This window comes from Balaenoptera physalus, assembly GCF_965194825.1.
Source record: "Balaenoptera physalus genome assembly, chromosome: 20".
Lineage (NCBI taxonomy): Eukaryota > Metazoa > Chordata > Mammalia > Artiodactyla > Balaenopteridae > Balaenoptera > Balaenoptera physalus.
In genome coordinates this window covers 20,426,159-20,448,397 of record NC_138901.1, presented here as the reverse complement: position 1 = coordinate 20,448,397, position 22,239 = coordinate 20,426,159, and the positions used below count along the sequence as shown (strand labels likewise).

General features: G+C 60.4%; 1 protein-coding gene and 1 pseudogene across 3 annotated transcripts in view; both read left to right on the top strand.

Moving 5' to 3' along the window:
* Positions 1-1,444: 1,444 nt before the first annotated feature.
* On the top strand, positions 1,445-9,199 carry LOC309650783 (keratin, type I cytoskeletal 42-like; annotated as a pseudogene). Its single transcript, XR_014268698.1, has 8 exons — positions 1,445-1,926; positions 4,710-4,792; positions 4,916-5,072; positions 6,212-6,359; positions 6,921-7,046; positions 7,252-7,471; positions 8,447-8,496; positions 8,620-9,199. The product of XR_014268698.1 is annotated as a keratin, type I cytoskeletal 42-like (transcript).
* A 1,556-nt stretch (positions 9,200-10,755) lies between these two features.
* The window catches only part of LOC309650753 (keratin, type I cytoskeletal 19), a 101,039-nt gene continuing 89,555 nt past the window's right edge, over positions 10,756-22,239 (top strand). Inside the window, exons 1-8 of one of the 2 annotated variants that reach the window (XM_082442500.1) lie at positions 10,762-11,369; positions 12,430-12,512; positions 12,907-13,063; positions 13,681-13,842; positions 14,449-14,574; positions 14,678-14,898; positions 14,991-15,016; positions 15,844-16,066. In XM_082442500.1, coding sequence (XP_082298626.1) covers positions 10,848-11,369; positions 12,430-12,512; positions 12,907-13,063; positions 13,681-13,842; positions 14,449-14,574; positions 14,678-14,898; positions 14,991-15,016; positions 15,844-15,938 — 1,392 coding nt within the window. In that variant the 5' untranslated portion in view covers positions 10,762-10,847 and the 3' untranslated portion in view covers positions 15,939-16,066. Of the gene's footprint in view, positions 11,370-12,429; positions 12,513-12,906; positions 13,064-13,680; positions 13,843-14,448; positions 14,575-14,677; positions 14,899-14,990; positions 15,017-15,843; positions 16,067-22,239 lie in introns of those variants that run through there. The other variant, XM_082442501.1, reaches the window with a different exon arrangement.

Sequence of the window (22,239 nt, the reverse complement as noted above, 5' to 3'; positions counted from 1 at the left end):
GTCCTCCCTGGTGTCTGGCCTCATGGAAGAGCCCCTGTGTTCTGACCTTGCTCCCTAGCCTTGACCTTGAGCCCCCTCCGTGGCCCCAGGAACCCTGAGAACCCCCAGACTTTACAGGCGGGGGTGGGAGCAGGATGAAGTCAATCAGGTTGTCCCCTCTCTCACAGTAGCTTGTGGAGTCCCCACTCTCCAAGCAAGGAGACATCCTCGCGTGCGAGGACACTCACTTTCTTTCCCTGTGTGTGAGCCGAGAGCCCAGGCCAGCCACGTGTCTCCCTCCGCCCCTGCCTGGCCCGAAGGCCTCGCTGCCCCTGGAAGCTCCCCATTCAGACAGGCCCGGTGCAGACGCCGGGGTAGGCAGCACATAAATCATTAGCACTGAAGCGATTAAGGCTGGTAATCTCCTGGCTGGGCGTGGGCGGTTGCCAGCTGCCAGGATGTGGGATTGTGCTTTGTCCTCGCAGAGGCCACACTTCCCCAGGGCACGGCGCCGTGGCGGGTACCCACCGCACAGGTCCTGCTTCTCCTGCGCCCCGCATCTCCTCTGGGGGCCCCTTGGGAGTGTCTTCCCTCCGGTACCGCGGGGGGGCGAGTGTGTGAGCAGGAGTGCCCTCTGCTTCCTTCTGCTAACCCTCTGCTAACCCTCTGCTTCCTTCTCTCCCTCAGCCCCAGCTTGACTGATGTCAACCCTCTCTCCAGATTCCCTCAAAGACCCCCCTGGGAGGCAGGAATTACCCCCGTTTTGCAAATGAGGCAACTGAGGCTCTTGAACTGACTTCCTGAAAGGTTTGGATCCAAAGCTCCCTCAGGTCAGTGGCTGTGACTATTCCCCTCAGATAGGGCAGCCCCCAGGCCAGGGGCTACGCCTCCTCCCACAGACTTGGAATAATCCCAAGAGACCTGGGGGGCTCCCTCAGGTCAGAGGCTGATTCGCCCCCCACCCCCAGCCTGGGGGGCTCCCTCAGGGCCACATTGTACGGGGTAGGGGAGGGTGTCCCCTGCATCTCTCCACCCTCTCCCTGGGGCCCAAGAATGCTGCGTGGGGGGCCAGACCAGCCCCAGGCTCTGGGCCTGTGGAGCCTTGTTCCAGGCCCTTTCTGGCTCCCAGGGCTGGGTTCTGCGGACTCCCCCCAAGAATGAGCTCAGCCACCTGATTGCGGCCGAGAATGGAGGATCACCCTACCCCGGGGTTGCGGCTCCAAAACCACCTTTGTTTCTAACAGACAGTGGGCTGCTAAGAAGCCCTCGTGCCCAGGCCAGGCTCGGGATGCACTCGGTGTGTCCAGCCTGAGCCCCGGGCCCTGGGCGGCTGGTACAGAAGCAAATTACACAGCTGGGGTTTTGGGTCTGACTTCAAGAGCCAGGGGCCCAGCCGCCCTTTAGCCTGGCTATAAAGGGCTATAAAGGGCTACCTGGGGTCTCTGTGCAAACCAGACCCTGCGCCTGACTTGTGGACACCATGGCCGCCACCACCACCAGCATCCACCGGCTTTCCACCTCCGGCTCCGTCAAGGGCCTGTGTGTGCCCGGTGGCGGGGGTTGCTCTCGATGTCTTGCATCCGTGTTGGGGGTGCCTGCCGGCCCCCCAGCCTCCTGGGAGCCAGCAGCTCTGGCAACATGTCTGTGTCCTCGTTCCACTTCTCTGTGGGCACGGGGGGCAGCTATGGCAGGGGCTGCTCCTGCAGCCTGGGTGGGGGCTTTGGCTCCAGCTTTGGGGTGGCAGACGCCCTGCTGGGGGGCAGCGAGAAGGAGACCATGCAGAGCCTCAACGACCGCCTGGCCTCCTACCTGGACAAGGTGCGTGCTCTGGAGGAGGCTAATGCCGACCTGGAGGTGAAGATCCACGACTGGTACAAGAAGCAGGGCCCCGGGCCCGCCCGCGACTACAGCCACTACGTCAAGACCATCGAGGACCTGTGGAGCAAGGTGGGCGCTCCCTGCTCTCTGTCCTTCGTACCTGCTTCTGACTCACACCATCCCAACTTTGGACCTTTGCCAACATTTCTCCCCCAGCCTAGGTCTCCATCCCTCGCCCATTCATTCATTCACTCACTCTCTCACTTGCTGTGGAACCCAGCCCTGTACCAGTCACTGGTCCCAGGCCTGGAGGACATTCCACGCTGGGAGGCTGTTTGGAGTTCCTCCTTTCTGGGGGAGGGTATTTGGGGTGGGTGATAGAGGAGTGGGCAGGGAAGGCTTCAGAACCTTGATTGAGGGCAGGAGATGGCATTCCAGGTATAGAGATCAGTGTGGACAAAGGCGTAGATGTGGGAACGTGTTTGGTGTGGCTGCTGGGAGATGAGGCTCAATGTCTCCTTCTCACTATCCCATTCCCCTTTGAGTTTGCCCCCCCCGCCTGCCTCACCTCCTCCAGGCAGTCCTCCTGGATGGACGGCACTTGCCTTTTATCCTTGGATCTGGGGGTCCCTTCCGCACTTTGAGGTTCAGTCCATGCTCTGTTCATTGGGCTGATTTCACTGAGTCTGACATGTTCTAACAGCTGCTTTCATTGTTGGTCCTCCTCACTCTTTCCATGATGGTCACTCTGGGGGTCCCTAAGAGCAGAGGCTGTCTCTGCTTGCAGATTGTGGAGGATGGTCCCTGAGGAAAGGAGCTGTGTCTTCCCACTCAGACTGGAAGCTTCCAAGGGGAGGAGATATTTCTCTAACTTAGTCTGATGGAGGAGACAACACACACACACACACACACACACACACACACACTATGATCTCTGTGAACATGACCTTGGCATTCTGTAAACACGGCACCTGGGTCTTCTGTGCAAACCTTGCCCCTGGAGGGACCTACAGGGCTGCAGCCTCCAGAGGCAGGAGAGAGGTCAAAGAGGTGCAAGAGCCGGGCTTGGGGAGAGCCAGGCTGGGGGCTGGCTGGCCCGGGGTCAGCCCACTCAGTTTCCTGGTGGAGAACCAGGCCTGCTGCCCTGTGAGGGGCTTTGCCTGCTCCTGCCCGGGACCCAGGCCCGGAAGGGAACTCCTGCAATTGCCCACTGGAAGCGGAGCTACTGGGAGTACCAGATCAGATACTGGGCTTGACCTGGGCAGCAGGGAACTCAGGGGAGCCCTGGTGAGTCAGTGTTCCTGAGCTTCGGGCTCAGCCAGCGCCTCACCGCCAGCCCCCGATGCACTGCGCACCAGGCCTCTGAGTTACTGCCCCTCGGCGTTTTTTTACCACTGCCCCCTCGCTGGACACAATCAGCCGCCTAAGCAGGGAGGTGGATGGGGGCCCAGTCTGCAGGTTGCCGATGGGTCTAGTGAGGCCCTGGGGCGGGTTCAGTCAGACTGGCTCTTAGGTTCAGTCTGGAAACAGAGCCTGACTCAGGGTGCCTTTTCAGAACTTAGGGCCACGAGCGGGCTCTGAGGCCCAGGATGAGTTTACTGGGGCTGCCCCCTCTTACAGCTTTATACTTCAGCCCTCAGCTTTAAAAAATTCCAGATTCTACTCAGCTCATCTGCCACCTCCACCGCGACCTCCTCTCTGCTTGCTCTGGGCAGTGTAGAGGGGCCTCCCCCTCCCCCCAGCCCCATGGCCTTTGACTAGAGCCTCTCTTGGGTATTTCTCCCAACAACAATGAGAGCAGCAGTAATAATAACCAACCCTCTGCTCCTTCCAGAGCCTCTCCCTTCCCTGTTGTCATTTAAACCTCCCAGATGACCCTGTGGGAAAAGAAAACCTTGCCCTAGGTTTGACGTGGGGCTAGCCATAACATTATTAATTATTTAATTAATCGTTTAATTAAACTAATGTTTCCTGGGGGCTGACTCTCGGCCAGGCACTGTACTCAGGGCTGGGGATTCCAAACTGAAGGAGACAGACATGAGACAGGGCCTTGGTCCTCTGGAGCTCAGAGTCCAGTGGAGGAGAGAAAAAGACACACAAAAAAGTCACAGGAAGAAAATTGCACTTGGGAGAAGTACTATTTAAGAAAGATGGGCCGAGGGGAGGTATGATGGGGAAGAAGGACCCAGACGGGGAGTTGAAGAGGGCTTCCTGGAGGAGGTGGCAACTGAGCCTAGAGGTGAATTTATTTTATTTTATTTTATTTATTATTTATTTATTTATTTATTTTTTTGGCTGCATTGGGTCTTCGTTGCTGTGCGCCAGCTTTCTCTAGTTGCGGCGAGCTGGGGCTACTCTGTTGCGGTGCGCGGGCTTCTCATTGTGGTGGCTGGCTTCTCTTGTTGTGGAGCACGGGCTCTAGGCGCACGGGCTTCAGTAATTGTGGCACGTGGGCTCAGTAGTTGTGGCTTGCAGGCTCTAGAGTGCAGGCTCAGTAGTTGTGGCGCACGGGCTTAGTTGCTCTGCGGCACGTGGGATCTTCCTAGACCAGGGCTCGAACCCGTGTCCCTTGCATTGGCAGGCGGATTCTTAACCACTGAGCCACCAGGGAAGCCCTAGAGGTGAATTTAGTTGGGGGAAGATGGAGTGAGGTCCAGGCAGCTTGGGCAGTGACCCTCATGGTGGGAGAGGGGTGCATATGGGTCTCTTTCCTGGCACCATGGTTACCTGTGCCTGGGTATCATGCCCCTACCCCTTGTGAGCCCCCCAGCAGGGCGCTCAGAGGAGGAGACCACAGGGACCCTCATCTCCCTCACTCTGGCCCACTCTCCAAAGGCCTGCAGGAGGGGTGTTGCAAGGTCTTCCTGTGGCTGCCCAGGGTGCTTGCTCACCAAGCCCACTGTGTCCCCCAGATCCTGGCGGCCACCATCGACAGTACCATCTTGGTGCTGCAGATCGATAATGCCCGCCTGGCAGCTGATGACTTCCGCACCAAGTGAGTCTGGGCCTCGGGGACAGCTCAGGGGGCTGGTGGGGGTCTGGCTCTCTGTGTGTACGAGGGTGTCCTAATGGCACTCCATGGTTCAGGCTTCCCTGCCTCCCCCGCTGCCCTGCCAAGGTATGAGATGGAGCTGAACCTGCGCGTGAGCGTGGAGGCTGACATCAGTGGCCTGCACAGGGTGCTGGACGAGCTGACCCTGGGCAGAGCCGACCTGGAGATGCAGATTGAGAACCTCAAGGAGGAGCTGGCCTACCTCTGGAAGAACCATGAGGAGGTGAGGCCAGCTCGGGAATGCAGGAGAAACTTGCCTGAGAACAAGCAAGGCCGGGGCCCCCAAATCTTCCTGGGCCAGGGCCACGCTCTCCATCCAGTTCCCATCTCTGCTGGATTCCTGGCTCTGACCCTGGGAGACTCTCACTGGGCCCTGGTTGAGGCCTGGAGGGCCCTTTCCCCCCAGAGATACTTCTCTGTCCCTCGAGGCACTGCCTCCTGTGTGGTGGCAGTTAACTATCTAATGGGCGAATCAGTCTAAGAACACGCAGGCTAATTATTATAGTTAATTGTAATAGTGATAGTCATAACAACCACAAAAATCTGCCCAGCCCATTATGAGTGTTTCACAGCAATTATCTCAGCTGATACCGACAGCCTCACTGGGAGAAAGGAGCAAGTTCTTCTCTTTACCAGTGAAGAAACCGAGGCTCAGAGAGGTTAAGGAATTTGTCCAAGGCTGTACAGGGGTGGGTCTTCCCTCAGGTCTGCCTGAGCCATATCCACACCCAACTCTGACTCCACCACTCTGCCACTTTTCCCACCTCCCAGGGACCCCAAGGCTCAACCCAAGGATAGGGATCCAAGACCCTGCAGGGGGACTAATGAACCTTGTGGCTTCCTTCCCATCCGACTTCTGGGCTGGCCTGAGCTGAGGGAGCCTAATGCCCGAGTAGCAGGAGTCCAGAAAATGTCTCTACTTGGCTTTGAGGCTGGTTATAGGGATTGCATCCCCCAGCAGATTCACATTTCCTAATGAGGTCTGACTCCCCCGATACCGACAGGGGGCTGCTTTCCCCATGCCTGTGCTGCGTGGTTGGTGATGGGGGGGTGAGGCGGGTGGTCAGGGCTGGAGTGAGGTTGTCCTGGCTCATCCCCCACCATGACCGGGAGTTGCCATCTCTCCCGGCCCAGCACACACCGGGACTGGGCAAAATCCACCCCGTGAGCGTGTGTTGGGGGAGATTGTTGATATCCACAGCCCTGCATGTTTGAGACATGATGACATCCACCTCCACCTTCAGGGTGAGGAACTGTTGGCCTGTCTGTCCTCTGCACCCATCTCCCCAAGACGTAGAAGGCAGCCCCAGGGACTCTTCCCAGGATGGCCCTGAGTGAGCTCCTTCTCCCCTCTCTGCCCAGGAAATGAACGCCCTGCGAGGCCAGGTGGGTGGTGATGGACGCTGCCCCCGGTGTGGACCTGGTCCGCATCCTGAATGAGATGCGCGACCAGTACGAGAAGATCACGGAGAAGAACCGCAAGGACGCCGAGGCCTGGTTCTTCAGCAAGGTGGGTGGCCCGCGTGAGCAGGTATGCACACATGTGCGTGCATGCGCTGTGTGCTGAGCACATGTTGGAAAACTTACAGATCCACAGACTGTGGATTCCCAGCTGGAAGGACCTTTGGAAACCAGGGGACCAACCCCTCACGTTCAGGGGGACATTGTGAAGCTCAGAGAGGCCTTACGCTCACACATCCCTTCACTGTGGCCTGGGGAGCAGATCCAGGTCTCCTGATCCCACTAGGGATTCTCCCAGCCCGGGCATTGGTAGGTAGGTGTGTGTCTGGATGCAGACTCTCATGCCCCCAGTAAGCATGCACTGAGTAGCTGCAGTGCCCGGACAGGGACAGGCACAAAAAGAGTAAAACCCACGGCCTGCCCTAGAGCAGTACCTGCAGTCCAGTGAGGAAACAAACGACCACAGAGCAAGGTGAATTCTACAAGTTCCAGGGTATGCAGGTGGGCTTGGGGCCCTGCAGAGGCCGGGGAGGGGCAGGTCTGGGAGGTCAGCCCCCTGCCCCACCTCTGCAAGCCTCCGCAAGCCCCTAGGGCCCATCCTGCCTTCCACACGGAGGAGCTGAACCGCGAGGTGGCCACCAACACCGAGGCCCTGCCGAGCAGCCGGACGGAGATCTCGGAGCCACGCCGCACCGTGCAGAACCTGGAGATCGAGCTGCAGTCCCAGCTCAGCACGGTAGGGCCTCTGTCCCCTCCCTGTCCTGTACCCATCACTCCAAGTGGGCCCTGCCTCCTGGACCCCCACTCGGAGAACCAGAGGCTGCCTGCCCCACCTGCCACTGCACACTCTGCCCCACTTACTACCCCACCCACAAACCCACACACGTGGGGCCCCCTGCTGGGGGCTCGGTCTCACCAGCCACCTCCACCTTGACCCACAGAAAGCGTCGCTGGAGGGCAGCCTGGCAGAGACCGAGGCGCGCTAGGGGGTCCAGCTGGCCCAGCTGCAGGGGCTCATCAGCAGCATTGAGCAGCAGCTGTGCTAGCTCTGCTGTGACATGGGCTGCAGAACCAGGAGTACAAGACGCTGCTGGACGTGAAGATGCGGCTGGAGCAGGAGATCGTCACCTACCGCCGGCTGCTGGAGGGCGGGGTTGCCCAGTGAGTGGAGGGCGCCCCGCACCTGCTCGGTGGGCTGGGTGGCTTCACCCAGGGAGGGCCAGCACCAGCCGAGGCAGGAGGTGAAGCCGAGAACACTGGCTGGGGTCCCACTCGATGGAGTAGGCAGTGGGGAGCCGCGGGGGCTTTTGCGCGGAGAGAAGTATGATCATCAAGACATCTTAGAACATTCACCCTGGCTGCAGAGGGAGAAATGCATCCGAGGGGCGAGGGTGGGGTCAGGGAGACCAGTCAGGAGGCTGGAGCAAGGGCGTCAGGCCAGAGAAGACCTGCCATAAGGCGGGCGAAGGGCAGGGAAGGGGAGGTGGTGCACCAACAGGATGTGTTATAGCTAAAAACAGGATTGGATGCCTGCATGCAGGGGCGAGCGTGGCTCGCAGGCGGGACTCGATGAACGTTTGAGTTAGCACGTGAAGTGGTTAATGATGATCCTGGCTTTCTGGTTCCAGTTTTTGCATGGTTGGTGATCCCATTGTCTGGGATGGGTGGCGATCTGGTTTGGAGTTGGATGGGTGATGGGGAGCTAGTGTAAAGGGGCCGAGGATGTCCTGGAGTCTCCATGCTTAGTCACACATTCCAGCTTTTTGCTCTATGACGATGGCTAAGTTTATCTACAGTCTAACCACAGCCTCTCCTGCTTTAATTAAGTTTATTTGTTGGGCCCTTCAGGATCTGGAGAAACCACTTGCTCAGCTTCTCCTTGTAAATCCCTGGTTGGCCGCAAAGTGCCTCTGGCCCTTCTGTTGGGGTATCCCCTTTCCTTACTCCTGCCCACTGGGTCTGTGCCCTTTGACCCTGTGATTGCCATTCTTTCCTGTATATTCCCTGCTGTGATTTCTGTCCGATTTGCTGGGACCTCTCTCCCCTCGGCCGGGGGCCTCCCCAGCTGCTCCTCCTCCCAGGGGGCTGGGCTCCCAACCAGCACCACTGGGCTGACAGGTCCCCCTTTCCCTGCAGCCTGGCGACCCAGTACTCCTCGTCCCTGGTCTCTCAGCCCACCCAGGAAGGTAAGAGCCTGCCCCGTCCTGCCCAGGGCGGGTGGGGAGAGGCTGAGGACCCTTCTTTGTGGGAGGTTTGGGGAGGGCCTCCAGCCTGAGGTTCCCTGTGCCTCCCTCCTCCTCCGCCCGTAGCCACGGTGACCACCCGCCAGGTGCGTACCATCATGGAGGAAGTCCAGGACGGCAAGGTGGTCCCCTCCCGCGAGCAGGTCCATCGCTCCCCCCACTGAGGCCCCGTCTACCTGCGACAGCCCAGCCTCCAGGGTCAAGGGGCAGCCATTGCCTGCAGCTCCCAGCACGCTACTGCTGCACCCCGAGTGCCCGTCTGGGCCACCGCCCAAGAGCGGTTGCCTTTCTGTATCTGCTTCCCACAGCCCCTCATCAAGGGGACCTCCTGAGTTTGCCCCAGTGACTGCAATTAAAGCTTTGCTTGAAGTTCAATGCCTCCTGTGGTTTGGTCTGGTCATTGGCTTGGGCAGTGTGGGCTGAGGGATGGGGGGGACAAGGAGAGTTTGCTGAGGGTTTGGGGCTGCTTGTCCCCTGCCAACCTGTTCTGCCCACCCCATTCGGGCCTGGGGCTCAAAGGAGGGAGACAGGAGGCTTGAGGGCTGAGAGATGGGACAGCCCATCAGGTTGGGAAAGTTCCTGAGAATCAGCCCCTGGGTCCCTATTGCCTGTGGCTGGTCCCTGGGAGGGCCCCACAGACTTTCCGGGGAGCCACACCTGTTATAGACAGCTCCCTGTCTCAGCCTGGGGCCGTACAAGGTCAAGATCGGAGGGAGAGGGGCTGGGCAGGGCGCTTTCTGGAGAAGTGGTCCTGGGCGCTGAAGCGTGCGAGGGATGGCAGTGGCACGGCCAGTCCAGGAAACCAGACCGGCTCTGTTGGGCTTGCTGGTGTGTGGGGTGGGGTGGCCCCTCTGAGTGTGAGCATGGGCGGGGGGGCGTCCTCCTTGCTTTGGTGGCTTGGCAGCTGCTGGGCTCTTGGGGAATCTCTCTCAGCTGCTGGCAGGGGCTGTCTGGGCCTGTCTGGGAAGTGGAAGCCATCGGCAGTCTGAGACACGAGCACGTTCCGCCCACTGGGCCTGCCGGGACCCTGGAACTGAGGGTGGTGGGCAGGGCAGGGTGGGGCTGTGGGGCAGGCACCTGGCCCATCCTGAGGGGCCAGGTCAGGGGATTGGGTGGGGCCCCTGGGGGAGACTGCAGGGGAGGGGAGCGGGGGGGGAGGGGGAGGAGGGGAGGGAGGGGACTGGCCGGTGGGGGGGCGTCTCAGGAAGACCCTCTTCTTGGGCAGTGTCCTTTAGATTTCCAGCTGGCTGGGACCCAAAGGCATATGCCCCCTGCCTGAGGCCTCTTGGGGAATAGGAGGGGTAAGGAGGGTGGAAGGGGCCTGCCCCTCACCCTTCTTCCTGTTGCCTTTACCACGATGCCCCCTCTCAGCCTGCCACTTCCCCAGCCTGCAGTTAAGCTCCCCTTTGCCCACTCCTGCCCAGGACTCCCCATTTGTGAGAGAAAGATGGGGAAAGGTCAGAAAAGGACACTGGGTCTCCAGGGGGTTCCAGGGATGGACAGGGTCAGAAAACTGGACAGAGGGAACCACGGCCCCTGCAGTGCTTCCTTGGTGTCAGGGCTCTGCAGAAGGGGGCCAGTGTGTCACAGGCCCCTGGGGAGGCGTATAGGTGCTGTGGCAGGGTGCGATGAAGGATGAAGGATGAAGCCCTGCCAGCCCCGTTCTGAGTTAGGTGGGGTGGTGGGACACTTTCCCTCTACGAGCCCCAGTTTCCTTATCTGTAAATGGGGTGGTAATCTGAGACCTGACCGAGCTACTGTGTGTGGTGAGGCTGGTGGGTTTGGGTCTAGTTTCCAAGGCAGGATGCGGTACCGGTCCTCGCTGTCTCCCCTGCACCTCGCCCAGGGCCAGGGTCGTGTGTGGCGTGGTGTGTGGCTGGGGGCAGCTGCCTGGCAGGGCTCAGTGACGGTGACGTCCTGCTATTCCTCTTGTCCGTACTAGGTCATGGGAAAGTGTAGCTGAAGGGCCTGCCTGAATCACAGGTGACAGGCCTGAGACCAGGAACACGCACACACACACAAGCAGACGCCCAGCACGGGGGTTCGGAAGAATGATGCAAAGCCCCGACGGTGGGAGGGAAGGGGACCCACAGCCACCTGGGAGCTGGCGGGCAGCCAGCGGTGATGAAAGCCCAGGGGAATGGAAACAGAGGAGCGAGCCTGTTGTGATCGTTACGCCCATTTGTCGGGGCTTATAAAGGAGGCGGGCGAGCCCTGGCAGCAACACACACCTTGGGCCTCTCTCCTCTCGAGCCCTTTCTCTCCGTGTCTGCCTGCCACCCGCTGCCGCCACCATGACCACCACCAACCGCCAGTTCTTCTCCTCCAACTCCATCAAGGGCTCCTCTGGCCTGGGGGGCGGCTTGTCCCTCACCTCCCGCCAGCAGTCTGGCAGCCTGGGTGCCGGCTCCTGCAGGCTGGGGTCTGCCGGCAGCCTGGGCAATGCCCTTGGGGACGGCAGCTACTCCAGCTGCTACAGCTTCGGCTCTGGCGGCGGCTATGGCAGTGGCGGCTATGGCAGCGGCAGCTATGGCAGTGGCGGCTACAGCAGCGGCGGCTATGGCAGCGGCAGCTTTGGCACTGGTGGCTATGGCAGTGGCTTGGGAGGTGGTGATGGGCTCCTGGTGGGCAGTGAGAAGGCCACCATGCAGAACCTCAACGACCGCCTGGCCTCCTACCTGGACAAGGTGCATGCCTTGGAGGAGGCCAACACGGAGCTGGAGGTGAAGATCCACAACTGGTACCAGAAGCAGACCCCAGGGCCGGCTCCCGACTACAGCCACTACTTCAAGACCATCGAGGACCTGAGGAACCAGGTAGGGGCTGTGGTGGGAGGGGACCTGGCGGGGCACAGCTTTTCCTCCCCTACCTCCTGACCTTGACCAAGGCCTGGAGTCCAGCCTGGGGGCTGCCACAGGGTCTTGGGTAACTAAGGACAGCTTGGGTCCGGCTTGGCCTCTGGGAGCCCATCTTGGGGCCGCCTTGTGGCCTATGGTCTCTGTTTTTGGGGCAGCAGCCTGGACTAGGGACAAGCAGGCCTTGTGGAGCTCCTTTGAGCCTCAGTTTCCCATCACGGAGCTTTTTGCCACCTTGTGTGATTGTAGGATAAGGTGAATGGATGCATGTGGAGGGCTGGGCCCCTGGGGTCGCCGGATACTCAGGCACCTCTTCCCTCGGAACAAGAGGGGGATTTAGGGCTACAGTGAGGTCAGGGGTCTGAGTGAGCTCCTGCTGGCACCTGCTAGGAGGAGGAGGCGAGGGAGAGTGGGCGGGGCCTCAGGAGGCCTCTTGTGTGCCTTACTTGGGGATTTTTCTGGCTTCCCCATCTCTCCTGCTGCGCCCTCAAGACTGGGGCTCAGCAAACCTGGGGCGGGGCCGGGGCTGCCTGCTGGAGCCCGGGATCAGGGCTTAGCAGGGGTCATGACTTCTGATTTGGAACTACTCTTTGGTGAGGGTTCCTTTAGTCTTCCTTTTTGGGGGAGCCTCTCAGGGACACTATATCCCCAACTGTCAAATGAGGTTTCCCACATCCGTCCTCTTTCCAGGATTCGTGAACAACTTCTGCCCTGGGGCATCCTCCCATTCTTTTCTTGTTCTCCTGCATTCGCAGCCTGGCACTCCCAGATGGCTGTCCACTCTGGTTTAAGGCAGAGCCTGGCATGAGGGTGCGGGGCAAGGTTTCAGCCATCAGACTCGGGCTGGCCCCGCCTCTCTTACCAACTGTAATGCAGTAAAGGGGAATGGCTGGGTGGGAAGGGAGCCTTCCTGGAGGAGGCAGCCGCATCCTGGCCCCCAGACAGGGAGACCCATCTCAGAACCCTGGTCTGTGCTGAGCTACTCCCACCCAGTGACCTGATTACTCTCCCATCTTCCCAGATCCTCAAGGCCACCACAGACAATGCCAACATCCTGCTGCAGATCGACAATGCCCGTCTGGCTGCTGATGACTTCTGCACCAAGTGAGCCCTGGCCAGGGGGGCTGGGGAGGAACTGGGGGCACCCCTCCCTACCCCAGGACTCCTCAGTTGCTGGTGGCAAGGTCCAGGAGCTGGGGGTGGGGGAGTCCCTGCTAAGAGTCCTGCACCTCTTAGCCCAGGATGCAGCAAACGCAGCAGATGCTGAAGGTTGCTGGGCTTAGTCAGGTGATGGAAGAGCGGGAGGGGAGGCGGGAGGCAGAGAGGAGAGGAGCCAGGAAGCCGGGTGGGGGTGGGGCCTTGCCCTGCGTGGTCCCAGGCCCCCAGGGCTGCGATGGGCTTCTACTGCACCCCCTCATTGTTGGGAGGCAAGGTCCTGGCCAGAACCTGCACCTGCCAGTCCAAGCATCTTGACGGAAGTCTCTGGTTTCCTTCGCAGGTTCGAGACGGAGCATGCCCTGTGCGTGAGCGTGGAGGCCGACATCAATGGCCTGCGCAGGGTGCTGGACGAGCTGACCCTGGCCAGAGCCGACCTGGAGATGCAGATCGAGAACTACAAGGAGGAGCTGGCCTACCTCCGGAAGAACCATGAGGAGGTGAGGCAGCCGGGGCAGTAGGTCAAAGAGGATGCTGAGTGGGTGGCAGGGCTCTGGGGCCATGCCAGGTTGAGACCGTGGGAAGGGCACAGGTGTCCAGGCTGTTCGCCTTGCAGCGCTGCCCTGTCGGCAGAGCCCTGATCCCCACGCAGGACAGCCTCCTCCACGTACTACCTCGCTTCCCTGCATCTGGGGAGCCTCCCAGGGGCCCGCAGAGGCCTCTTCTGCCCCTCCTGGCTTCCCCCACCAGGACAGGAGAGAATCGAGGAGGTTGCCCCCTTGTCCCAGCTCAAACCCTCGAATCTGGCCCCTAGGTAGAAGTTTGGAAATTAGATGGGATGTTTTGGGGGCTCAGGCCTAAGAATTAGATTTTATCTTCAGAGAGCCCTCAGTCTAATGGGGGAAACACAGAATCTGTCCTCAGGGAACCTCTAGCCTGATGGTGGAGGCAAAGCCCACATAGAGCAGGTGAATAAAAATCATTCAGAGGGTCAGAGGGTAGAGGGCAGGCAGAACAAAGGAGGTGTCCTTGGGAGGGGTCTGGAGAACTTGCGTGGGAAGGGTTGGGAGTGAGAGGTCAGGATGCATGCCCACACCCACCATCCCCTCCTCCGCAGGAGATGAACACCCTGCGAGGCCAGGTGGGTGGTGAGATCAGTGTGGAGATGGACGCCGCCCCTGGCGTGGACCTGAGCCGCATCCTGAATGAGATGCGCGAGCAGTACGAGAAGATGGCGGAGAAGAACCGCAAGGACGCCGAGGACTGGTTCCTCAGCAAGGTGGGGGCTGCCGCAGGCCAGAGGCCTCCCCCAGGGGATGGGGTGCAAGGCTTGAGTCCCCACAGTAAGCCCAGCGCCTGGCATCTTGGGTGCCTTATCCCCGGTGAGCCACACGGACGCCAGGGGTCAGGGTCGCCTGTTGCATCCACAGGCCTGGAGCTTGGCTGAAGCTGGGATCTGGTGGGTGGGTAGGGAGCGCCCCTCAGGAATAAAACCAGAGGGTCAAGACCCCAGGAGCTTGCATATGTCGCTCAAGAAGTCAGGAACTAGCACCAGGGGTTCTCAAGTTTCCTATTCTTGTGCTTTACACTTGCAGGGATTAAAGATAAAACTTAACATCCTTTCAAAGGCTTCTGGGTTTTGGGAAGTGGGAAGCTGGTGAGAAGGCACTGCTCCCACAGTCAGGTTTGGGAGGAGGCCTGAGAGGCCCAGGGGAGGTCAGGAAGGTGGCCATGGTGAGGGGGGGCTGGGGGGAGTGGGGAGAGCCCAGGTGCCTGTCTGGGCACAGAGTGGGCCCTGGGCTGAGCATATGGAGGCCATGGGGGTCACCTGACTTGGAGAAGGGAAGCTGGGCTCACGCTGCCCTGTCCTGTGTCCTGTTTGCAGACAGAAGAGCTGAACCGCGAGGTGAGCACAAACTGTGAGCTGGCGCAGAGCAGCAAGTGCGAGGTCTCAGAGCTCCGGCGCACCATGCAGGCCCTGGAGATCGAGCTGCAGTCCCAGCTCAGCATGGTAGGGGCGGCTGCCAGGCCTCGGGGGTGGGGGCGAGGCGCCCAGGTCCCTGGAGGGGGCACTGAGAACCCTTCTGACCCCTGCCCCTCCCGCTCTCCTGCAGAAAGCATCCCTGGAGAACAGCCTGGCGGAGACAGAGAACCGCTACTGCCTGCAGCTGGGCCAGATCCAGGGGCTGATCTGCAACGTGGAGGAGCAGCTGGCCCAGCTGCGCTGCGAGACGGAACAACAGAACCAGGAGTACAAGATCCTGCTGGACGTGAAGACGCGGCTGGAGCAGGAGATCGCCACCTACCGCCGCCTGCTGGAGGGCGAGGACAGCCAGTGAGAGGGGGCCCGGGGCCAGGGCTGGGGGCCTGGGGCAGAGGTGAGGCTGAGACCCACATCTAATCTTCTCTCTCTCTTTTTTGCTGCAGGCTGATTCAGCACAAGCTCAAAGAATGTAAGCATCTTGGTAGCTGAGGGTGGGGCTGCACAGGGCAGGTGACCCACCTGTACGCTGCTGGGGGAGGGTGTCCAGGAGCTCCAGGAAATGATGGCTGATCCTCAGCAGGGGTGGGCGAAGGGACCCGGTAGGGCTCAGGGTCCTAATCAAATGAGGGAGACACTAGCTGGTCCAATGGGGGAGGGGCAGGGAAATGGCCCTTACCTTGGAGATCCTAGTCTGAGGTGGGAGACATGGTCCCAGCTCTGGAGACTCTCATCTGATGGGGAGATAGGGATATGGTCTCATGATCTTTGCTCTTGGGACCCTAGAGATGAGCAAAAGCAGTCTTGTGTCTGGAGTCTCTTGTCTGATGGCAGAAAGGGACTTGGTCCTTGTCCTCCAGATCCCAGTCTGATGGGGAAGAAAAAAATCCCAGCCCTGGGGCATCTAGTCTAAGGGCGTGGACCAGGGTCTTGTCTTGGAGATCCGCTTCTGAAGGGAGCACGGCCCATGCCCTTGAGACCGCAGAGAAATGGACACGGACCCCGTTTCGTGTAGCGTCCAGTCTGTGCAGTCTTCCTCTTGCAGAAGGACATGTGGGTCAGAATCAAACCATCTATTCAGGAGGCAGGATTCACCCAGGGGCACCAGCAAGGAACAGGGTGCGAGGGAGGGAGTGGCAAGGTCAGGGGGACACCTGTACGGATGTGATGTTGAGGGGCCAGCAGAGGTGTGGACACCAAGTGGCCGTGGGGGAGGAGAAAGCTGGCTCCGCTCAGGGGGCTGGGGGCTGAGCCAGGACCTCTTGGCCCCCGCCCACCCTGAGTGTGTGTCTCCTGCAGCTGCGACCACCCGCCAGGTGCGCACCATTGTGGAAGAAGTCAAGGATGGCAGGGTCATCTCCTCCCACGAGCAGGTCCACCAGACCACCCACTGAGAACTCTGCTCCCCCCGCCGGCCCCTCTGGGGCCCCCCATTGGCTCCGCAGACACCCCAAGCCCCAGCCCCCGGCTTCAGTCCCTTTCCCATCCCCCCTCCCTGACCAATAAAGCTTGTTGACTGAGACATGGAATGCTCCCTGTTTGTGGCCACTGACGTGGCCCTAGTGCGGAAGGGGTGAACCGGTGTGGGGGGCGAATGGGGGCAGGGGGAGGAGCCCGTGGACACCCACTGTTGTTGACTTGGAGGTCAGGGGTCATCTTAGAACAGGGTGAAGACTAGGTCTGGGCAGAACTCGAGGGGTGGGGGCTGCTTTTTATCTCCCAAGGGCTGGTGATCCCGGGGAGGGTGGTCCAGGCAGCGCCAGACCCAGGGCGAGGTCAGCGTGTCAGGGGGAGGTCTTAGGTGTCCTCTTCTTGGCCTGTAATTGGGTCCGTGACCTTGGGCGGCGCCTTCCCCTCCCTGAGCCTCATTTCCTCATCCATAAATGGACAAGATCTCAGGAGCCAGAGACGCGGGGATAAGGCGTCCGACCGGTTGCTCCTCACGGTCCTCTGGGCTGTGTCCTCCTCTAAGAGGGGACAAGGTGGGGAGGGGGCAGGGAGGCAGGCCAGGACAGGAATCAGGATCCTCCTGAACGGGGGGATGGAGGACGGAAGGCGGGGAGGCAGGCTGGGTGATTAGGGCCCAGGTTCCTGTGTGAGTCTCAGGAAACCCTTAGAAGGGGTTTGTGGGTCCGGATGCTCCCATCGCCTCAACCCGAGGAATGTGAGCTGAGAAGGCAGGTGTGGGAGAGGGGGTGGGGCCTCTCCCAGGGATATGCCTTCAAATGGTGAGCTCAGGATGGGGCGTTCAGGGGAGGTTGTGCCTGGGGAGCGGCACTGCCCTCCCTGGCAGTTTGTCCCCTCTTGGTTCCAGCAGCTTGGAGGTCGGGGAGGTGGGAAGCTGCCTCCTGGGGAAGGGGGAGGGGCCGTCCTGCCCCAGCCGCTCCAGCACCCTCCAGCCCAGCCCCTGTCACTCCATGGGCGGGCGCTGAGCCGGCAGGAGAGGAGCCCCGGAAGTCTTCCTTCGAGTAAATCTGGAAACCACTGGGCCAGGCGGGTCTGATTTCCTGGTTTTCTTCAAGAAGTGGGGGTGGGTGGAAGGGGTTAACGGGAGAAGGGATGCCCTCACCCCGGTTCACTGACAGGCCCCCTCCAAACACCTGCTGTCTCCCGGTGCCTGGAGACCGAGGGCGCGGCCGGGGCAGGGCGGGGGCAGGAGCAGCCAGAGCCCCAAGAGGCTGGCGTGGTGGAGGCGTGGGACCAGCGGAGGCCCGGGAGGAGGAGGTGGGGCAGTGGCATGAGCGCTGTCTATGACGTGGGCAGCGGGGTGTGAGGACTTTGGGCAGGTCACAGGCCCTCTCTGGATCTCAGAAGCCACAGTAAAGGAGGGGTGAGATGAGCCGCAGCTAACGGCCCTTCCGGCCCTGATCCCAGGGGCAGGGAAGACAGTGAGTTCCTTTCCGTGGCGGGGGCGGCAGGCTGGAGTCCAGGGCCCGTGTCTGCAGAGGCAAATGCCAGAATCAAAGCAGGCTGGGAGCGTGGGCTCCGCTCCTGCAGGGGCTGGCCTCTCTCAGCTGCCTGGGCAGCGATTAGGGTAGGGATGGACGGCAGGAGGGAGGGAGGCACCGTACCCACCAGGCCCCCACCGTACATCCAGCCACAACCGGGAGAACCAGCCCTGGGCTGAGGATGGTCCATCTGGGGGTGATCTCATTTACCTGAACGACAGTCCCAGGAAGAGGGGAGGGTCCGGGAAGAGGTGCCGCATTATGTGGATGGGGACACTTCGGCTCCGAGGAGCGGTGACTCAACCCCTGTTTGGAGCCTGGCATGTCAGGGGTGGAGTAGGGCGTGGGAAGGGAGGCAGCTATGCTGGGAAAGCGGCCAGAGCCCCACCCCCTGCCCAACCCCAGGCTCTCAGGCAGGGCCCTCTCTCCCCGCAGACTCTGGGGGGTCCACTTTTACTGATGGGGTGAGTGAGGGGGGGTCAGAGTGTGGGGCTGGGAGAGGCAGCCCTGGACTTCACCCTTCTGCGGGGGAAGAAGCCCCTGCCCACAAAGCGAGTGGGTGGGTGGTCAGGAGGCCACGATGGGGGAACAGCCAGGTGTCCCGGGAGCTGCACCAGGAGAGCAGTGGCTGCGGTGCCGGGGCTGGAGGTCCACAGGGCAGAGTGCTGGGCCCAGAGGGGGAAAGCCCCGCCTTTTCCAGGAGTGCTCAGCCCAGGCCTGGGCCGGTGGGGGCCGCAGGGAGGAGTGACTGGGCGTGGAGGCCTGTGGTCCCCTTGGGGATGGTATGGCTTTGTCCAGGCACACCACGCTGACCCAGGCTGCTGGGGCACGTGCCTGCGGCTGGACCGGGGGACCCAGCTGTGGGACTCTCCAAGGGACTCACAGTTCATCCACGCCCACCCACCTGCTGCACAAGATGTTTCAGTGAGCCGGTCTGTGCCTCCCCTGGGTGCCGCCTCACCCACCCTCGTACGATGGACACACACACCTGATGCCCAGGCTCGGGCCGGCCACGGGTAGTCAGCCCCCGTGACCCTTCCTCCACCTCGCCCACACTCTGCAAGGGTGACCTGACGGTGCTTTCTGCAGAGAAATGACATGGCAGTAACAATGTCCACGGCACTGCGTCGCTCTGTGCCTGGGTCTGCACTGGGCCCGGGGGGAAGGCAGAGACCCAGGCCCTGGTTCGGAGGGACCCTGAGGGACCCCAAGGGACCCCAGTCTAGGAGTGGTAAGCCGGGCACAGTGGCAGGCCTGACAATCCTCCCTCAGCCCTTATGCAGTGTGGTCTCCTGTGCCACCCAGGCTTTGGGGGGCTGAGGGGAACAGAGGGACCAGAGCCAGGACAGTTCAGCCCCCAGGCAGAGTCCAGACTGTCACCCAGCTTAACTCAGCCACAGGCTCCCCTGAGGGCCCCTGGCTGTGCAGACCATTGTGAGGGGCTGCGAGAGGCCCTGCCTTGGAAGAGGGAGATCCAACACTGTGGGGGAGGATCGCCTAAGGCGGGTAAGGCACTCACAGACTCACCCAGATCCTGGGACCAGGCGCGGGGCCGGAGCCTGCCTGGGGGCCATTTGTTCACCCCCAGAGAGCCCGTCCCCTCCCTGCAGGCCCCCTACCCCCCGTTATGGCCTGAACACTCAGTGTTGGGGGCGTCTCTACCTCCTCCAGACATTCTGCCCTGAAGGCCTCTCTGTCTTGTTCTTTGCATCTGACTGTCCACACAGTGTGTGGCACATAGTAGGTGCTTTATAAATACCTGGAGATAAATGCAGTGATAGCCACCAGTCTGTGACAGCTGCTTTATTTATTTCACCTCTCTGTGCCTGTGAAGTAGTGCTGCCATTCCCATTTCCCAGAGAAGGAAACTGAGGCTCAGAGGGGAGGAACGACTTGCCTAGTATCTGACCCCTACTGGCCCGACTCCAGCCTGCTCTGTCCTGGCTCATCTGGCTCCTCTCGTTCTTCATCCTGCCCTGAAGCCTGTGACTGTGGCTGTCATCAGTGGCTGGGGGCTTTGCAGCGGCCTCCTCTCTCCCCTCAGGCTCCCTGGAGTCTCCTTCCCCTCCCCTCCCCTCCCTCCCCCAGCCACCTCTTGGTCCCCAGCCTGGCTGGTCACCAGAATCCCCTGGGAGCTTGTAAAACCTCCCCACCATCAGGCTTGTCCTGGGCGATGCTGATGAAGTGGGTCAGAGCAGGGCCCAGGAATCTGTATGGGGATTCTCGTGTTCAGTCAGATTTGGGAACCACTGCAAGTTGAGGCGCGGCATTGGCCAATAATATTTCCTGGCCAATTCAAGTATGTGATGATGATACCTGGGATGGAGCTGGGCCAAGGAGAGAGGAAAGAGGCTTGGGTGGAGGAAGGAACCCACTGCCTGGAGGGGTGGTGAGAGTCTGTGCTCTGTGCCGACCAGGTCTGGTGATTCTGGCTCTTGGCAACCTTGGGGCAGGTGTGCCTCACTGGCACGTAGGAAATGCCAGCTGCATCCTGCAGGCCAAGCATCCCAGGTTTCCTGCTGCACTGTGCTGTCTTCCCAGACTTTAGTTTTCTCTCCAGGGTCAAATGATAAGTTCCAAGGTCAGAGACCACGTCAGCATCTCTCTCCTCCCTGCCACACCCCAAATGCTGGACACATGGTGGGTGCTTGGTCTGTGGTGTTGATTGAGTGATCTGATGGGTTGGTTGGCAACTTCCGGCAGCTTCTCAGCCCATGCAGATCCCCGACCTCCAGGGCTAGGCCTGTGTGTAATCCCACCCCCAACTCCTCCAGGAATGGGGGCAGGGGCGGCGATCTGGTGAGAAGGGAGGTGGAGGGTTGGGGGGTGGTGCAGAGAAGGAGGAGCTCCCAGAGACCACTGGGAGAGTCAGTGTGGACTTCGGTCAGGGTGCTGGACCTGGGTCTAGTCTCTGCTCCTCTGCTGCTGCTTCTTCTTCTTTTTTTAAAAAAATTGTTTTGGCTGCGCCATGCAGCATGTGAAATCTTAGTTCCCCAACCAGGGATTGAACCTGCAACCCCTGCATTGGAAGCATGGAGTCTTAACCACTGGACCACCAGGGAAGTCCCTGCTCCTCTGCTTCTGTCCTGTTTAGCATGGAACAAGTCTTTGGTGCTCTCTGGTTGGGGCTTGGTGGTCTTTGCTGATCTTGAAGGCCATTTCCAGTTCCGAAGGTGATGAATCTGTGATTGGACCTGAACTCCAGGCCCATCCTGAAGCCTGGGATGGTGGGGGTTTTGTCTAAGATTCCAGGGTCCCTTTTGCCTATTTTGGGGGTTAGGGGAGGGAATAGCAGGTTCTCTCTCCCAGGCCTGGCCCTGAAGGCATAGGCTGGGTACCAGCTCTGCTCATCCCTCTGGGCCCTGTGCCTCCAGATGAGGGACATGATGTGGCAGAAACAAAGCCCTGGTTATGCGGAGACAGAATTTCCTGCCCCAAGGTTCAAGGTGGTATTGCCCAGCAGGACTCAGGCTGAGGCAAGCCCTCTTCCGCCTCCTCTCACCTCCACAGAGGCACTGCAGAGCAAGGACAGTGGCCAGCTCTGTCGGTCACCCCCCAGGGCACCCCAAGGAGGCCTCTTTGTTGGGGTCCAGACCCCCCAATCCTGCCTTCAGCCCTCAGGCCAATATCATGCCCACCATGGGCAGAGCTCATTCCAGGCACCTCGGGGAGGCAGATGATAACGGACATGCTTGCCAGGCATTGCGGGAGAGTTGAAGACAGCCCATCTCTGGGATCAAGTCCCGGCTCTGCAGCTTAAACCCAGTGTCTTTGGGCAAATCACCCTCTCTCCCTGGCTCTCTCTGGTTCTCCCTCTCTCCTCCTCACCTCACAGGGTTGATTCAAGACAGGGATGTATGTTGGAGGGGCAAAAAGAGAGTGGTTCAGGATGGTGGAGAAGACTCGGGCTGGGTGAGCAGACAGACAGGGGTTCAAGCCTGAGCTCCCCACTGACTGGGGTCTTGGTAAGCCCACTTACCCTTCCAGCCTCCTCATCTGTGAACTGGTGGCAGGAATAAGGCCCCTCACAGAACCGTGTGGCATGTGTAGGGAACTCCATGTGATACCTGAGCGTGGCAGGTGACCAGAGAGCCACCTTCCCCCGTCTCCTCGACTGAACGAATAAAGTTGCCAAGTCCAGCCTGGAAGCTGTGGACTCTCCAGAGAAAACTGTTGGGATCTAAGCCCTGGATACAGTGTGGGGTCTTGGAGTCTTGTGGCGGGGTTCGGGGTCACAGGTAGTACCGGCAGCAGGATGGGGAGTGCCTCCCACCACAGTTTACGGTGGGTGCCTGTGATTAGGTGAAGCAATGTGCTGGGCGGGGGAGCTGCTCAAAGGGTGGGAGTGTGGGAGAGCAGAGGAGAGGGCAGGTGCCAGAGCATAGAGGTGGGCGAGGAGGGGCGGGTGAGGGGTAGCTGGGCTGGAAAGGAAGGAAGGGGAGGCTGGGGGTCAGGGCTGGCCATTGGGGAGGGGCCAGCAGGGTCCCTCATGCATGTTCCTTTGTGGCTGGTGGTGTGCCCTCCCCTTTTACAGATGAGAAAACTGAGGTCCAGAGGCTCATAGACTAAAGGACTACCTATGCCACGCAGCTTGTACAGGGCAGGGCAGGGATTCAAGCTGCTACCTGCTCGTTTCATGGTACATACCACTTCTGGAGGTCCTGGGGGCTCAAAGGCAGCCTCTGAAACTGGGATAAGAGTCACAGAATTTGTAGAACTGGAAAGGACTCTGAGATTGCCCAGTTCA